The 19,552-nt window shown below is 39.7% G+C and overlaps 1 protein-coding gene across 15 annotated transcripts in view; it reads left to right on the top strand.

Moving 5' to 3' along the window:
- Positions 1 to 19,552, top strand: part of NBEA (neurobeachin) — a 748,692-nt gene that overhangs the window by 719,180 nt on the left and 9,960 nt on the right. For all 15 annotated transcript variants that reach the window (XM_075919184.1, XM_075919178.1, XM_075919179.1 and 12 more), the window contains 3 exons: positions 1,421 to 1,492; positions 7,751 to 7,906; positions 9,485 to 9,655. In XM_075919184.1, coding sequence (XP_075775299.1) covers positions 1,421 to 1,492; positions 7,751 to 7,906; positions 9,485 to 9,655 — 399 coding nt within the window. The remainder of the gene's footprint in view (positions 1 to 1,420; positions 1,493 to 7,750; positions 7,907 to 9,484; positions 9,656 to 19,552) is intronic.

Here is a 19,552-nt window from a genome sequence, read left to right as displayed (position 1 = left end):
ATATTCATATTTTGCAGTAGTCTTCATTTCCTCTTATGGAGACCTGGAAAAAAAGGAAAGATATATGTCACTTTCCAGAAAAACAGTCTTGTAGTCCAGCATGGAAAAGATTGTCCTGCAATGTCCTAAGCCCCATTTAAATCTCTAACTCCCCTCTCCCAATCAGTTATGCATACCAAGTTTGAGATCTTGCTACATGACTGATTCACTGGGTCCAGAGTTGTACTTGTTAGAGGATTTGAATGTATTTTCAGTAAACTGGCCACAACCAGAGAACACTCTGAAATCAATTCTGATTAAAACATCACAGATTATAAGCAGTAAGTGCTTCTTGCTTTACATAATTTCTGTTTGCAGCACAAAGCAAATTTGATATTATTTTCTTTTGAAGTATAGTTTTCTTTTCAAAAAAAATAATGATTCAGTTTCAATGAGCAGAATATTTCCACCCGAAGTGTGTTTAGAATGTTATTCTCCAAATTGATGGAATGTATGCACTTGTCCTTTTTTACTGTGATTTAAGATAGTTGTACTCTGTCAGAATAGAACAATAACATAAACTATTTATGTGTGATGGGAGATGGGCTGTATCATATTATTAGCTCCATCACTCACTATTGAACATTCCATTCTGATAAATGTGTAAATGTTATCTTCATCACACATATGTAAAGATCATCATTGTAAAAGCCAACAACTACCAACAGTTAACCACATAGTGATATTCATGATACATATTTCTAAACATAGGCGGAATCTCTGGTACAATACATTGTACGGTGACTCTTAGCAAATATTGACTTTTAAAATATAGATCTGCATTGCACCAACAGTAATGCCTCTATTATAACGCTTGTGTGACTAGGATTCCTATGTGCATTGTTCCTTAGTAAGGCCCCTGAAATATCACTTATAATAGCAAGTCCTGCATTTTGCTTCAGCTACACCAGACTTACACGGCTACATTTCTATTATAATAGCAGTGGTTCGGTTAGAGCTGTGGTCTCAATTTTACACCACTCATCAATTTCTTTCCAGAAAAGGAATCCCCAATTGACTGTTTAAGGCAGTTTCCCTCCCCTTTTTTACCATTGTAGTAGCTCTGAGACTCTGTCCCAGTAATTGTATATAACTTAATGGTCTGTAATACCATTGTAAATGAGGAGTTGATTTACTAAAATCAGCAACAGCTTAATTTGGCTCAAAGTAAACATACATATTTTAATTTAATTTTATTTATTTGAGTAAAAAACTTTTCTCACATGAAAAAGGAAATCTTAAAAATTGATATAACAAGAAATGGTAAGATATTATGAATTTTATAGGGTATAATCATTTTACAATGCTAACACTGGAAAAACAATGTAAACATTGCATAAAGCAAATTCCATATTTCTTTTATTCCTTCTTTCATCTCTAGGCCTCAGGGGAGCCCCAGGATATTCTTTGGATCAAGCCCATCATCTTCCCATAGAAATGGATCCATTAATTGGTATGTTAAGGATCAAATTGTGATTATATAGTTGAAAACAATGTTTAGTAAATATTCATTATTTTTGAGGGCTTGCACATGTGCATTCTACTGTTGGTAGAACTGACATCCCATGCATAGTCACTGGAAATTTTTCCCTCAGTAGTACCCATTGGGGCAGATTGAGCACACTCTGATGCTGCGCACTGCTAAAGTATCCAGCCAACCCTGTGTCCCGTCAGTTCCTTCTGAGGGTATGTCTACACTACAGCGCTAATTCAAACTAACTTAGTTCGAATTAGTTAATTCGAACTAAGCTAATTCGAACTAACGGATCCAGACTAAAAAACTAGTTCGAATTAGCGTTTTGCTAATTCAAACTAGCATGTCCACATTAAGTGGACCCTGAACCGGGGTTAAAGGTGGCCGGAAGCAGTGCTGGCAGGGCAACAGATGAGGACTTAGAGCGTGGAGCTGCTGTCTCAGGCTAGCCGAGGGCTGTGCTAAAAGGGACCCAACCCCCACCCCGGACAGACAGTTCTCAGGGGTGCCCAGCTTGCAAAGCAGTCATGGCTTGGATTGCCCGGAGTACCCACACTGGGCACATCACAGCACTCGGCCATCAGCCCGGCGGCACTTGCCGCAGGCTGCCATCTGGGGAGAGGGGGCAATTGGGGGGCTGCAGGAGAGCTTCCACCCCCAGAAGCCCGCAGAGCCAGCCCAGTCCTCCCCATCAGGGACTCGTACCCCATTCCTCCCTCACCTCCTTCCACTTACCCCTCCCTAGCCCCCCTTCCTGATGTACAAAATAAAGGACAATTGTGTTCAAAAATAGAATCTCTCTTTATTGAACAAAACGGGGGGAGACTGGGAAAAGGAGGTGGGAGAGGGGAAGAGAGAGGGTGGGAGAGGGGAGGGCAACTAAAATGATCAGGGGTTTGGAACAGGTCCCATATGAAGAGAGGCTAAAGAGACTGGGACTTTTCAGTTTAGAAAAGAGGAGACTGAGGGGGGATAGGATAGAGGTCTATAAAAGCATGAGTGGGGTGGAGAGGGTTCATCAAGAAAAGTTCTTCATTAGTTCCCATAATAGAAGGACTAGAGGACACCAAAGGAAAGGAATGGGTAGCAGGCTTCAAACTAGTAACAGAAAGTTGTTCTTCAGAAAGCAAAGAGTCAACCTGTGGAACTCCTTGCTGCAGGAGCCTGTGAAGGCTAGAACTAGAACAGAGTTTAAAGAGAAGTGAGATCAAGTCATGGAGGTTGGGTCCATGGAGTGCTATTAGCCAGGGGGTAGGAGTGGTGTCCCTGCCCAAAGTTTGTGGAAGGCTGGAGAGGGATGGCACGAGACAAATTGCTTGGTCACTGTCTTCAGTCCATCCCCTCCAGGGTCCCTAGTGTTGGCCGCTGTCAACAGACAGGCTACTGGGCTAGATGGACCTTTGGTCTGACCCAGTACGGCCATTGTAAGCTCAGGGCTCAGGGTCGGGGTTCTCAGTGGACCACCTTGATTTTCATGCACACCTGCTCCTGGGTGGCCAGGCTGGCAGCTCTCCTGCCCTAGACGGCCACTTTCCTGTGCCTAGTGCGGAGGTCATGGATGAGGTCCACGATGTCCGCACTAGACCAGGCGGGTGCCCGCTTCTTGCGGTCCTGGGCAAGCTCCCGGGAGTCGCCAGCCTGGTCCCGGGAAGAGGGGGAGAGCTGGGGGGCATCGGGTGGCTGGCTCGAGCCGTGCCAGGTGCAGGGTCTGCTGGCTGGGTGCTGGCAGGCTTGCACCTGGCACGGGCACTGTAGCCAGCCAGCCCCTGGAAATAGAGTTTCCCTGGTGGTGCCCACAGTGGCCACCAGGGAAAGCTGGGGAGGGCTAGCCTCCCACTAGTTCGAATTAAGGGGCTATACAGCCCTTAATTCGAACTAGTAAGTTCGAACTAGGCGTTAGTCCTCGTAAAATAAGGTTTACCTAGTTCGAACTAAGCGCTCTGCTAGTTTGAATTAAGTTCAAACTAGCGGAGCGCTAGTGTAGCGCCTATCAAAGTTAATTCGAACTAACATCCGTTAGTTCGAATTAACTTTGTAGTGTAGACATACCCTTACCACCTATGACAGTCTCTGGAACAGTTCATCTTGCATTCATAAGTTGTCTCAATGGACTTTGTTCCTTATACATTGTAGGTAATGCAGGTTGAAACTCTCTTAATCAGGATTCTCTGTAGGGATGTGAACAATGAGTTGACTGTCCGATAACCAAATGCTTATCGGATAGTCGATAGGCTAGTCGCTTACCCTCTGCCCTTGCTCCCTCTATCAGAAAGAGGCAGCAAGTGGGGAGGGAAGTGAAGGGGGTACTTCAAAGCAGCAGCATTACTTGAAGCCTGGGGCCAGACCCCGGCCTCCACGCAACGCTGCCGCTTTGAAATGCTGCGTGAAGCCTGGGGCCAGCTGGGATGTCCCCAGGCTGCATGCAGTGTTTCAAAGCGGCAGCACCGTGTGGAGCCTGAGATCAGCTGAGGACTCCCCCGCTGACTCCGGGCTCCGTGCGGCGCTACCGCTTTGAAACACCGCGGGGAGCCCAATGTCAGGCTCCTCACAGCATTTGAAAGTGGCAGCACTAGGTGGAGCCTGAGATCAGCTGGGGAATCCCCTGATGACTCTGGGCTCTGTGTGGCGCTGCTGCTTTGAAATGCTGCGGGGAGCCCAGCATCCAGCTGCACACAGCATTTCAAAGCGACAGCGTTGCGCAGAGCCTGGGATCACTCCCTGGGGCTGTTGCTACACTTCAAAGGCAGAGGCGCCCTATCGACTATTTGATTAATCAGTCAATATTTATCATCCTTAATTCTCTGGTTCACAACATCCATGATCTGGCATGGATGTTGCAGGATCAGAGAGTCCCCGTGGGAACCCAGGGGCAAGGCTTCCTACAGGGCCAGCAGGGCAGTGGGCTGTCCGCAGAAGGCTGTTGGCAGGTCTGCCAGGTGCATGGCAGTGAGGTCAGCAGCCAGCCAGCGGTACTGGTGGCAAGGATCCAAAAATGATCTCCCCTGGTCTGGCAAAATCCCTTATCCGGGACTAGTAAGATCTCGAGGATGCTGGGACAGGGAGGTCCAACCTGTAATAGTAAAATTGCTAGTGTTTATTTAGTTAGATTTTCTGTGTTTATCTTCTTTTCTGTCCATCCCTGGTGTCAAGGGATGCCTGGTTCAATGGCAAGCCCTGTCTTTCCTTTAATAAAGCTATGACCCTGAGTTACCATGAGTGCATTGTGGAGGCTCATACTGGGGACTCTTACCAAATTTGCAAGGACTAAAGTCTCACATGAAAAAAGATGGGAAAACCAGAGTAAAATTTCTGCTCATGAGGTTGGAACTGAGACCCCAGGCTGGTCAGAGTTGGCACCAAGTTCCCCAATATCCATTAGAAGTGCTTTTTCTATTGTGTCAGAGTCCCAGTAGTAATAACCATCCCCAGTGCCTGGGAAGAGTCATAAAAAGCAAATTTTCAAAAGAGATTGGTCTCCAGCACTCCTCTGCCTCAGTGGCACCATTGACTCCAGCATCTGTGTTGGTACTGTTGAGTCCAGAGCCAGAAGATGCTTCCATGTTTGTGGCAATGCATTGTACCAACACAATCTCAGTACTGACCACGCTCAAAGTATTTGCTGCTGACAAGAATTTCCTCTTGCTGTTGGTATTGGTGTTGCTGGCAGTGAAAGACACGTTGCTTTTGACGTCAGTGGGCATAGGGGAACTGGCTGGATCATTACAGGTCTCAGTACTAGACAGATTTCATGTATCCATGACAGCTCATCCAGTGGTACTATCAAAGGGGAAACCTGTGACGCTGGTCACAATACAGACTTCTCCACGTAGGCACCAGTTGCCAGCTGCATAGCAGATTCACCCCAATGGTCACCAAAAGTCGTCCTCTTCAGAGGAGAAGATTCAGTCTTACTCTTACTGTCCTTGAAGCTGCTCTCATTCCCACCTTTCTATGGATCCACTTACAGGAGTAGCGTCAAGTGGTGGGCTAGGAAATTATTGAGGTCTTACACTGGTCCTGTGACCCTTTTGGAATTTATAGTGTCCCCCTCCTCCCCAGTTTCCAGGTGTTCCTATTCAATGGCTTTGAAAAAGAGTCCTGGACCTTCCCACCAGGTGGGCAACCATGCCCGACTCCAGTACTGAGCCTGCTAGCAGAGTTCAGGAGCAGGCATAATAGCATGCTATATCAAGAAAGGAAGGAAGAGCATCAAGAGGCAGTCATTATCCTTCTTCCTTAACAAGGCAGTCTAAGAAGGAGGCATATTGCCTCACCCTAGACACTATACGGCTCATGAGGAATTTTTCAAGGGAGTGGCCTTTAAATCTGGGCATACAGATGGAAACAGTAAATCAGTCCTCCAACAGTCTGTTTTTCCTTTGTTTGAAAACCACCTTTCCCACTTCCTCAGTGTTTGGCCCCATATGACTACAGATCCTGGGTCTTGAGCATTGTAGAAGTGGGATACACCCTACAACCATTCTGGTTAAGTTTAAATATTGTAATGTTTTTGTTTATAAATGATTGGTACCTAATTGAAAATGTTTGCAATTATTTCATAGACTGTTCATATTTGAGTCACAATTGAAATGGGTAGTTAATAAGAATAATTATTATCGAGGAGTTAAAATGTATGGGAATTTGGTTTTTTAATAGGTGCAACATTACACAGACTTAAAAGAGCTATATGAAATATTTTGAGAATTAGAAAATGTTTTGAGAAACATGTTTATTCTGTGAGTTTATGACTCTGGTACAGGTTGAACCTCTCTAATACAGCACTCTGGTCTGGCAACATCTCTGGTTCGTATGATTTTAGTTAGCCAGGTGTGTCTGCTTATTATGTTTCTCCCAGTCCCATAAAATTTGTTTACATTCACCAGTCCTGGATCTCAGTGTTCTGTGCTTTATTTAGCTCTAATTTACCCCTAAATGTCTTCTAAAAGCCCAGCAGACAGTGGAAGTGTTGCAATGCTGCTAGACAATATTGACCTCCCATGGTTTGGCAAATTCTCTTATTAGGCACAGGTCATGTCCTGAGGCTGCTGGAGTAGAGAGGTTCAACACAGAGTGGATTGTGGGAGCCTATATTTTTAATTGTTATTGTTTTACTTTAACTGTAAATATTTGCTGCGAGATTTTTAGATAGAAATTGAGTCGGGATGTTTCTTGCTGCACTTTTTGGAAGCATACGTGAAAGCAAGATGGTAACATGAAGTGTCTCAGTAAAAGGCTCCATTTTCCTTATATGTATCCAATGTTGGAAGTCTTGCTATACAAGTAGTAAGTCAGGAGATTTGTCCTTCCCTTCTCATTCTGTATATTCATTTTTATAACCAAGGTTGAAACAGATTGTTTTTAAAGGTCCTTTATCTCATCTAATAGTGAAAGATTTAAACACAATAACCCCAGTTAGCGATAACAGGAATTTTCGGGTTATTGAGAAATATCTGCATAGTTCCTCCATTGTTAAGAGAAACATATCTCTTACTCTGGGCAAAGTTCTGGGCATATTACCCCCTTACTTCCAATCCTTCCTGACTAACAGCTCCATTTCAGAGCTGTCAACTAGAAGTGTTGGATCTGGGCTCCATAGCCCATTCAGACTTTTTCCACCTGGCGGGTTTTCCTGCTGTTATTGCCTCTCCTGACATCACCTTCAGTGCTTTGGCTCCATACCTGATAAACAGACATATTTTAAGAATGCACATGGGATATAAATAGCTGCATGTGGTTGGGTCTGTCAACTCTATGATCCGATTACGCCTCCAGAGGTGTGGATTACATCAAGGCCACACAACTCAAGCTGAGAGCTTCACCGCAGAGGATACAACACCAAAAGTTGCCTCCATAAAGTTTATTTATGTTTGGATTTAAATTATAAATGGACCTTATTCATTTTCCCATATTTCAATGTGTAGTTGTTTTATCAGAGAATACTTCTGCAAAGTACTTAAAATATTAGCACATATCATACAATATGTTAGGCAGTTTTATCAACAATTGTCACAGCATGTAAAATCTTTTGTCTTATTCCAAGGGAAACTGAAGACTCACAATAATTTTATGTTTCTGACATCTAGTATAGACAGCTCTAAATGTTTATATTCAAAATGCTTACTGAACAGCAAATTCACAGTTCATTGAAAGTTAAATGTATTCATTTTCTCCCTTAAGTGCATGACAGGTAGGTATTGGAGTGGCTTATTTGTAAATGTGTTTTGCATTTCTTTACAGCCAATAACTCTGGTGTGAACAAACGGCAGATCACAGACCTTGTGGATCAGAGCATCCAGATCAATGCACATTGTTTCGTGGTCACAGCAGATAACCGCTACATTCTTATCTGTGGCTTCTGGGACAAGAGCTTTCGGGTTTATTCTACAGAAACAGGTGATCATAAACACAATATCCTGTTTCTTATGGGCTCTTAGTTCACTAAAAGACTGTTAGTCACACTAACAGTATTTAATGTATTGTGCTTACCACCCAAAAAAATTAAAAAATTCTTCTTTATAAATATCTGCTTGTAACAGCTTATGGATGGTATTTTGAAGATGATGGATGAAAATTAAATACCAAAAAGTGTACTGTTTTGCTCATGAAAGCTACACAAACCATTGTGATATCAATGAATTGATTGCTTGTGTAAATAGGTGAACCAAAGCTATTAAATTATAATATTTTTAATTGGGTGGGTTGATTTTTTTTATGTGTACTTCACATTCAGTTGTTCACCATTAATAATAGTGAGTGTTTTTTTGTTTGGTTGACCTAATGTGAAAGCAAATTTATACTGCCCATAGTTGTTAGAATTTTCCATTGCTCTGTTTTTGTTTTATATATATTCTGATCAAATTTCCACTGTATGATATTTGGAGCCCTTTTAACTTAAAAGTAGGATTGCCAGGTGCCCCGTATTTACCTGGACAGTCCGGTATTTTCACCCGTGGTCCAGTAAAAAAATTTCAGAAAATACCGGACACCTAAAATGTCCAGTATTTTCTGATTTTTTTTCCCGGACAGGAGGCGAAAATACCAGACATCTGGCAACCCTACGACACACTCGGCAACTGGGCCCAGCCCCCAGCCTCCCTCCCCCAGCCTCCTACACCCCTAACTCTCTGCCCCTGGACTCCCTGCTTACCTGGTTCTGCAGGGAAGCTGCATTTTGGCTCGATCATGAAAACAAAATGGTCACCAGAAAAAAGCCTAAAGACCAAGGGGAAGCAATGCCTTCCCTGGGTCTTAGTGCTCAACTTCTCCCCTGTTCCTATCCCTATTCTGACTCTGCAGGCACTCTGAAAGGGCCCATGCTGTTTTAATGCTGTTTATATATATATATATATTTTGCTCAACAACTTTGGTCTTCCCCCTCTCTCCCGCTTCTTTTTTTGGGGGTGGGGGTGTTTGGTATTTTTGGTTAAACTATCTGGCAACCCTACTTAAAAGCTGATTAGAGTATTAGAAAAAAAAAGATGACTAAGGTTGTAGACCTGCAGATGATATTAATGTTGGACAAATATAGGTTCTTTCAGTATAATAAAGTAATATTGTTATGGAGCAGTTCCTTTGATTTTATATAATCAAATGATTAATCTGTTACAAGATTGTGTAAAATCATTTTTAACAGCAGTAAGTTAAAACTCATGGAACAATAACTGTTTAACATTTAGGGTCAGGGGATAGGGTTGTGGCTGATCTCCACAGAGCACAGATCCAGTTTAAACCTCACCTTTGTACTTTCCTGATCCTGGAATATACAGGGCTGTATAGGGCTATCCATCCTACATCAAGTTAGTGCAGGCTTTGGGATGCTTACATTAATGCTGGCAACAAATGTCCAAAAGGACCAAAAATATGACCAAATTAAATATATTTGGTTTCACTGTTAAATTTGCTTGTTGTCACTTGTATAAAAAAGAAAACCAATGCACATGGAAACCAAATTTGTAATTTCTTTTAATGCAGGAAAATTAACTCAGATTGTTTTTGGCCACTGGGATGTTGTTACTTGCCTTGCCAGATCAGAATCCTATATTGGTGGTGACTGCTATATTGTCTCTGGATCTCGTGATGCTACATTGCTTCTTTGGTATTGGAGTGGCCGACACCACATTATAGGGGATAATCCAAATAGCAGTAAGTATATATTGTGATAAATACATGCTAAGTGCATAATTTTATAATCCATATTTTGATTTTTAAATCTACTCCATTAACATCAAACCATTATAAAATGTATATGTTATTCTTGTGAATTGCAGGTACAGTATAATAATGATGGGAAATTAGTTCAGAAAAAAGTGAATATAGATCTTTAAATAGTTTTCTGGTAAAATGTTTTTGATAAATCATTTTGGGGGGCCCAGTTGTAACCTGAGAGCCTTAAATTCATAATTATCCTTTTCACCTGTATCCTTTTCTTAAATTCATAATTATCCTTTTCACCTGTATCGTCCTGTTGCAACATGCTGTAATAAAAAAAGTCCTCTGGAGTCAGGACATGTATCTCCGTGTTTTGCTTTCTCCTTCCCCATAAGTATTTCCATTCCATTTTAATAATTAACATTTATTTTGTAATGTCTTTCTCTCCCCTCCCACTTTTTTCCTTTTAAATCAGTACTGCAGATGTTAACCTTCACAAACAAAGGTGTCATACATATCCTAGAGTCAAATTCATAACTCTGAGGAACAGTCTTAAAGAGGAGTAAAATATTGATATAGGACTGGTGTGTTTGAATAAAAACAGGGGGAAAATAAAATGATAATAAAGGGTTCCATGTCATTTGTGAGGGAATGCTAAATTTATTATTATGATGTCATCCCTCTGTGGTAAAAAAGGGCAGCTTTCTAACAGTACACCACAACAGCTTGGTAAAAGAGTAAATCAGACAGGAATAAATGCTCAGTAATCATTTGCTGAGTCAAAATGTTTGCTATTGTTTTTCAATATTGGAGCAAAAATGTTTACAGTTCTGTCAGCTAAAAACTAACAGACTCCAGGGTGAAATTTGAAAAATTGTAGAATAGCTTTGTGAGAGTTCTACAGAATTTCACAAAAGAAGCCTATGGCATAATTTATATAATAACATTTGAGGATGGTCACTCTGTGTCACCCTGAAACACAGAATGTTGACTTATTGTGCAGTGATGGAAAGAGCTGCAAGTATGGTTGAGATGAGAATAGTTTTTGTTCACAATATCATCAGATTGGAATGGAGTCTGGTGGTGAAGTTGTCTCCAGGCTTTTTGTTTTCCCTTGTGCCTGTTGATATTGACCAGCTCTTTTCCTCTCTACCCAGAATATATAGGTTCAAAGACAGACTCTTGAACTGAAGTAGTAAATATTGTTTGTTTGCTGCTTCAGTTAATGATTGGTCCACCTGTAGGGTTAAATGCACAACATAGGGTTAAATGCAGCATGCTCCCACATTCAGGTGCGTGCCTAACATACATTCCAAAGTTATTGATTATATACTGCATCAACACTTTTTCTGCCTAACACTAATATTAGTTTGTTAACTCAGTTGTTTACCTGATTGAACTGCTGACCAAAATGTTTATCAGAACAGCTTGCTGACCAAGATGATTATCTGGCTGTTTTTTCCCTGACAGACAAGCAGGTAGTCTTTTCACATGTCCCAACACCTAAAATATGTATTTCACATATCAAATCCTGCAGCTGAAATGCACATTTGCTTTATCTGCTTCCAATTTCCCCTCTCACTGTCTCAAGGTCCCTGTTTACTACTTCTAAATAAATTGAGGTAAACACACATTGCTTTGTCTAGGGTAGACCTGTTTAATGTTTGCCTAGGCAGGGCTTCCATGGGTTTCACCATGATATTATTGGCCAGCAAGGTATTAGCTTTCAAATGGTACCTCTCAGGGTGTAATTTGTACCAATAGTGCATAGGATGCGAATGCCGGGTGCTTTCATGTGCAAACATATATTCAGCAAGAAAGATTTTATCATTTATAGCCATGACTTCAAATTGTCCAATAAGTGACTGATTCACACTATAATACACATTTTACAATCCTTGCAAATATTTTTATTATTGAAGATTTAAGCCTTAAGTTAATGAAATAGTTCTATTAGAAAATATTTCTTCGTTGCATCTACATTTCTTATACATTTATTGCTAGTAGATTAGGACTTGTCTTGTAGGAAAGATGAAATTAAGATGTTCAGTGTAGGTTATATCCAATTAGTTAATATCTTTAGAATGGCTCCCTAGAAAGATGCAGATAATACTTTCAGAAAAGGATTAGTTTCTTAAAAGCTGTCATCTGGAGACACAGATAAGATATTTTATATCACAGACTGTGTGGAGGTGAAGAATTCAAAGAAAAATGTCAGGTTATAGTAATTATGTGGGCTAAGTGCTTGACTTTATAATGATCTTTTAAACTGAAAGACAGTTAATTATCAATTTCAGCTTCAGTGCATCCAATTACCAAAAGGAACGTTAGTTGTTTCAGAAAATAGTTTTTCTAAAGCACCATAACGTCATTAAATATTTTTAATTATATATTTTAAAACATGGTATGTGTGTTAATATATAAAATATAAACCAGGTTTTGACTTAAAGAAAACATCACTCTGGCAATTAATAGATTATTTCCAAAAATATTTTGAGAAACAATGTGTCAGGATAAACTCCTTACTGGTTTAGCTACAGTTCATGAAAATCTAATGTGTTTGTTGGAATCCTGACTAAACATTGCATATGTCAATGTTCAAACCCATCAAACTCCAGCAGAACTCTTTACTAAACAATCCTTATAGATATTGTGCTTAGTAGATGACCTCAGTTCATGATTGTCTGTGTGGGAACTAGTAGATCAGCTCTGGTTTAAATCAGAGGAATGGGAAATAATTGGTTTAGGTAAGAGTCTTGAAACATGCTGCTCCAGCTCAGTGGTTAAGAACTTGCTCACTTGGAAAGAGGGAAGGGAATCTTTATTACAATGACCTCATTAAAATTTCCTATTACTGAACTGAGTGGTAAGTATTTGTGAGATCAGGCCCTATATTTGTCAAATAGTTTATGGGGAGATTTTCAAAGGCACAGATGTGAGTCAGACACTTAATTGCTTTTGAAATATTTGGTATTAAGGTTGACAAATCTATTTATAATAAAAAATAGTTAAGTTTTCAGTTGTGAAGGTACAGTAATTAAATGGTAAAGATTTTCTTACAAATGCAATTCATAATACAGCAGAGATATTCGTGTTTTAAAAATATAAAGGACAAATATGAATCTCTTGTGTTTAGTCTCCCATAACTGCAGAGTTACTGTAGAATATCATTAAATCCAGTTACCGCTTTGTTCTTTTTTTCTCTTTCATGATTTTTGGGCACTTTCTTTTGCTTGTTGCTCATTTGTATAAGGAGCTCTTCTGACACAATAACTGTATTAGTCCTCATCAAAGGCATACCAAAGACTGAATGATATTCACTAAAGTTTAATATGTATTGTTATAGCTGTTTTAATTGTATATTTTATGATGGCTTTACTGAATGTCTCATTCAAACAGGTGATTTTGAAAATAGAAAAATATCTCTTGTTTATGAATAGATACCTTAGTAGATAGAATTGCAGAAAAGTGAGGAACAGATTATTTCATCTGAAACAGACACAAATTCAGACACTAATTTGGAAGTGATAAAAATTAATTTGCACACTTTAATTGGAACCAGCCTCCTGCATGAAAGGAGAGCAGAGCAGGCAGCTAGTGCTAAAAGCTGATTGAATTTTTTGTCAGGTAGGTATGTTGGACTTGGCTGCTTATCCTCTTGAGCCTCTCTGAGCAATATATTACATTCGGCCTCTGACTGGTGTTCTTTAAAAGGATCAATGCTATTCCTGTTTTGTCCCTAGAGCCTGAAATTTCATTGATCTTGGGACTTGACATTTCTCATTACATACCATAGCTTCCAACAGGATAGCTACAAGAAGTGTGAGTTAACACTGCTTTTCTAACTGTGGTTGCACTGACCATTATAAATACATGGTGTCTATCAGCCCAGAGCTCAATTTGTGCACCTCTTACAATGTATAATTCTTAGAAGTGCTAAGTATATATTGTATCTATACATATGCTTGAAAGTGATGCTGAGAACTTCAATAAAGGAACCCAGTCAAAGTATCCTGCATTTTTATTTAGCTCTATAAAGAATTCCTCAAACTATAATCTTTGATTTTCTGACACACTTTGAACTACTTCTTCATATGGCTGATGTAGATCTAAAGAGGCAACATTAGTTTCACATTTAGATTAATTTTCACATTAAGCCAGATAATTGTGTCAGGAGTAGTGGAATGTGTGCCACTGTGATGCTTCATTTGTATTTGTGAATTGAGCACTGAGTTGTTATCTGTTCAACGATCTGATCTGGGTGACCACAGTCACACACTGCAGAATTTTTAATTTTCCATTTGTGCAGCAAATTGATTTGATTTAATGCACAAATGAAAATTTAAACTTTTTAGGTGAACATTCCAGATTTAAAAGGTTCTGTGAACTTATATCTGAAAGCAGAATTGTTTTAGATTCAGAAGAGCCACCAACACTTTCCTTTATATTTTGATTCTTTTAATACCCTATGTTTGCAATGTAAAACCTCGAAAAGGCTGAATTTTAAAAATATACCCCAGAACATCTTGCACCATGTGGACAAAAATAGATGACTTCAGAGATATGTTTGCATATGTATTATGTTTGCATTTGTAAATATTTACTTTGCATGAACTATTACATGTTAGTGCAATTTAAATCCCAATTTTTGAACTGGCCTTCTTGCTTCTGTTCATAGAAAATGTAGCTAAAATAGCACTAGGCTTCAGAGCCATATTGTAAATAAGTCCCCTTCATTGTTCCACTCGTTCAATCAATGAAAGTTGGCATGAAGCTATTTGCTCATCTTAACTATTCTCATCTTTTGAGTGGTGACCAAATTATGCATCCACTATTGTGCTGTATATTTTGGTAAGTGAGCCCATTAGGTGTTCTCATTTTGAAATAAGACACTAATTTCAGCATTCTATCTCATACATCAGAAGTAATGCAATAAAAAGTACTTAACACTTATATAATATCTGCATCAATAACTCTCTAAGCAAGATATCATTAAAGATGGCCAATAAAACAAAATGAAGTTAAGTGATTTGCCCAAATTCACCTATAAAGTTAGTGGCACAGCCAGGGTAAGCAGCCAGATGTCCTGACTCCCAGACTTGTGCTCTTGTATTAGAGCACACTTACATACCTCTTTTTAGCTTTTTTCCACTTATGCAGTATTCACAGCCTACTTCCTATGGTAATTTTTGTGGATATATAAAGCTCTGCAGTGTTCATGTTTCTTAACAAATAATGGAACAGTTCTGCCAGGGATGATATGTAGTGAAGCTTATCTTGAACTTAATACTATCAAAAATCTGCCTTGGTAAAACATCAACTCTTTATAATTCGGCAACTTTCCCTAATTAGATAGCTGAATCATTTTCAGATGTAGCCTGGTAATTTTATCAAATTGTGTGCATATTTTTTGACTCTAAAAATTAGAAATTATTTTTTTCAATATAAAAAACAGGGCTTTGTTGCATTTACTTTGTGTGGTTTGTTTTTACAAAGGAATCAGCAATAAGATGTTTCTATATCATGCACATATTTATTGAACTTAACATATATAGCTCAGTTATAGGCCTGTTCTTCATCCCATCAAACTCAGTGATTAAACAGAAACAGAATTTGATTTTTTTGTCTTAATTTGGCCTTTCTTCCAAAAGAAGGCTAGGAGACATTTCCCTGTAGCAATAATAGATATATATTACTTCCTGTAAGTGGCATTATACTGGGGAGAAAACCCAGTGTGTCAGAAGAAATGATGACATTATTCATATTTCTTTTTTACTCTAAGAGCATGGCATCTTCCACAGAAGAGTTTTTGAGATAGATTATGCATTGCATTTTTGTCATAGAAAACAGAAAATAACTTTTATTTTAAACCTTGCAGAAGAACTCATTTTCCTGAAGAGAGAACTCAGTTGTATGTGCATTTTATCTTTTGTTACCCCATAATGGTTCTTTTGCAGAGATGCCACGTTGGGAAAATTACTATAAGCTGATAGTGATGGTGTTTCAATTCATAGTGGGATAGTTTCACCTGCAACAACTCCCTCTGTGTCATAGCCTTTAACCTCTAGCTGCATCTATCAGTGGTGATGTGACAGTGACAGAATATTTTGCTATATTTTGAATGATTGCTGAGGTTCATGACATCTGTTCTTTGCAATGAAATGTTATGTGGCTGAGGTTCTCTTCTCCATGCTGCAGTTTTCCCAGTAGAAAATATCACTGACTACAATTTTATTTTCTTTCTTTCAGGCCTTAGGGGAAATACTGTGATTTCTTTAACCATTTATCTGTCCAAATAATCTAATTCTGTGACCATATTTTACAGACTTACAAAAGAATATTAAAAAATAGGATTTTTTTAAATTTACATTAAGGGTCACTTCCAGTCTGTATAGGCTTTATCTCTTGCAAATCAAAAGGTTCATAGTTCACATCCAGTTAAATTATAAAAATGTTTTTCTACATTAACTCTGTTTTGCTGATTTAAAGTTAAATATTTGCAGCTTCAATGTGTTATGTTTTGCTATTGCAGACTAACATGTTACAGATGATATGCTGATTTCTTTGCCAAACTGTGAGGGGAAAAAAATCTTGTTACAAATCATGTTCTGCTTTCCTTTTAGAATTTAAAAGCACATGAGATAATTTAACTTAATCATTTATTAGTTTGATGACAGTCTAATCATAGTGTCATTCCTCTTACCTTTAATACTTCATGCAATCAGCAGTATTGCCAACCTCAAGAGAACAAAAATCATTAGACCCCCCAAGAAAGCATGAGATCATAAAACATTTTAAAAACAGTATCAAGCCCTGATTCAGTCTGTCTTTTGGCTTTTTAACTTTCCTCTATTATTCTGGCTATGTATGTGTAATAATTTCAGTTTGAACCTTTAATTCAGGCAAACTGCATACCTCTCCCTGGTTCTTCAATATGGAGTGTCCACTTATCTTCTCCTTACCCCTAAGACAGGGGAATTGCCATCCATTTCCTGTTACTGTCTTGACTTCTCCCATCTCCTGTCTTGAGCCCCATCTTCCAGGGCTTCTCCCTTTCCCCCGACCCAGTAGCACTACCTCCCTCATTCCCCCCCCCCCTCCTGCTTTATGGCCCCCTTGGAGCTTCATTTCTACCAGGTAGAGGAGAAATTGTGGGTTCAGAGCTGCTTCTTGTTTTATTGCAAGAGTTCCTCTCTTAGGTGTAAAATCCTGTGACTTGCAGTCTGTTCTAAAGTTGGCAACACTGTACCATTGCTACCTAGAGGGAACTCCTTTAACCCACCACTACAGCCAGGATTGGGGAGCTACCATCCTGTCCCATCCATTTCCTACCCCACCTCCTCAGTCTCCCTCCTGACTCCCACATCCTCAGCCTCTTTCCTTCCTCTCCTCACCCCCATCCTCAGCGTCCCTTTTGCATCTCCTGAATCTGTCCCCTGCTCCCGCTGGGCCATGCTGTCCTTCACTCTCCCCATCCACCTTTCATAGAGTCTCTGCAGTGCCTCATAGTCCATGTCCTATCATGAAGCCATGTGGGCATGTCTTCAATCTCACTAAAAATAGGAGGACATGATAGCCAACTTTAAGAAAAGCAGCTTGACTCCCACATGCACTATGAGGAAATGGTGGCCATCTTGCTGACTTTAGCCCTATTGCCAGTAATAGGAGATAATGGCCTTCTTGAATAATGGAAAATTCATTCTTTTCATCATATTTTCATGAGAGAAGTAAAAAAACCACCCCCTCATCACTAAAGGCATGAATGATAATATCACTAGAGTTGGCAATAATGAATCAGTCATTTTTCAACCATATAAACACTTGGGTCTAGATAATCCCCATCACACACAGCCCTGGGAAAGCATCCCTTGTTGAGAACTCATCAGGTTGCTGGGGAGGAAGGAGAGGGTTTCCACATGCTGTTCCCACATGCTTTTAAACTTTCCTTAATCTTGGTAGGCTCAAGTCACTGTGTCTTAGCTTTTTGGCACACTTCATGGGCATAGACTGTGTCTGTTATACCCTCACAGGTGTGGGATCTTGCAGGGCACTCGGGACAAGTGCTGATCTCTCAGTCTCTCCAGTGGCTTAAGCACACCTTTCCTTAGAGTTCCATCGTTGTGAGCATTTGATTTCTCCGTGGACACATGATGGTTGAAGCACATAATAAACATCTTTGCTAAAAGGATTCTAAAACAATTATTATTTTCTTTAAAGAGCACAAGAGATGTACAGATCCAGAAATAAATACACTATGGACCCTTGCCTCCTTTCATTTCCTCACCACTATTGGGTGGTCTTTGGGATTTGGTCAGAGTCCTGTAGAGTGTCCTGGATCCCTTGTCCTTCACTTGATTTCTCTTCTGAATCATTGGTTGGGTTGTGCACATGTACACACTTGCTTGTTCTTTTGTCTCTCTCTTTCTCTCAGCTTGCAAGAATCAAAGAATCATAGAAAGTCGTCCTTGCATACAGTTCCAATGCCCACTGTCAGGGCAATAATCAATCTTTTAAGGCAATCAGAGCTGCCCACCGGCTCATATGTTGCTCAGTTACTGTCTATCTGGTGGACCAATTTTCCTGGCAAGGCTTTGTATGTGTGTCCTTGCACTGGAATAGAAGATTATCAAGATTTAAATACTTTTTATATGACAAAACTCAAAAAACAACGGAAGATCCTGCAGCATTTTAGAGACTAACAAAAAATGTAGATGGTGTCATGAGCTCTTGTGGGCATAACCCACTTTTCCATCACCCCTTGCTCCATTCATATGAAGAAGTGGGTTGTGCCCACGAGAGCTCATGACAGCCTCTACTTTTTTTGTTAGTCTCTAAGGTGCTGCAAGACCTTTCGTTGTTTTTTGAATTTTTCCATTGAAGACTAACGTGACTTTTTATGGTTAACCCTGTGTCACCACTCCCTAGAAGTCCAGTCCAACTTGGAGGTACAAAGACAGAAGACAGACAAAGCCCAAGTTCAAAATAACATTTGCAGTCTGACACAGATACATATATATAGAAGTCAAAGATATTTATGCTTCTAATTGTCATGTAAATTAATCAATAGAAGTTAGAAACCATTGAAATCAGTAGAGGTTAGGAACCTAAATACCCTGAGAATCTGGGTCACAGTTCATAATCTCAAGAATTCATGAATTGTACATATATCAATTCCCCAAATTATCTCCTCGATACTTGTACAACACATAGACTTCACTGGAGCCACCCTAGACTTCTTAACCACCAGAGCATACCTACGAATGGACAGGTTCATTCCAATGTACAGCCTCATTTCCACAATACAGCAGAGCCTACAGACTGCAGTACGAGCTTGTCATCAACTGCTAAACACATGACAGCTTGTACATTTGTGAAGATGAAGGATTACTCTTGATCTCATATCCATTTACTCTTTTTAGGCATGTTACTATATCTTCGAGTGCTCTCAAGTCTCTCAACTGCTAGAAAGACCCTCACAAGCAAGTACTGTAGTGTTGTGCTGAGAAAACATGAGAACAGATAACTGCACAGTGACTGTACAAATATGCATGATAGTTATATTCTGAAGTAGGGCTCTGGAGATAGATTGAGACCTTGTGGAATGAGCAATCACTCTAGGGGGGGATGCATTCCAGAAGTTTCATAACAATCTAAGATACACCCTGAGGTCATTTTGATAGTCTGTGAGTAAAAAATGGGCTGTTCTAACATTCTTTTTATGAAAGAGACAAAAAAGGTCTGGGCAGGCCCTGAAGTATTTAATTCTATCAAAGTAAGAGCCCTTCACACATCTCAGAATATGTAGACTAGTCTTCTTTCTTGAAGAGTAACGCTTGGAGTAAAACACTGCCAACTGAATGTACTGACAGATGTGAAATTCTGATGAGACCT

Source organism: Pelodiscus sinensis, chromosome 1 (assembly GCF_049634645.1).
Source record: "Pelodiscus sinensis isolate JC-2024 chromosome 1, ASM4963464v1, whole genome shotgun sequence".
In the NCBI taxonomy this organism is placed as follows: domain Eukaryota; kingdom Metazoa; phylum Chordata; order Testudines; family Trionychidae; genus Pelodiscus; species Pelodiscus sinensis.
This window is presented reverse-complemented; position numbering and strand designations above follow the sequence as displayed.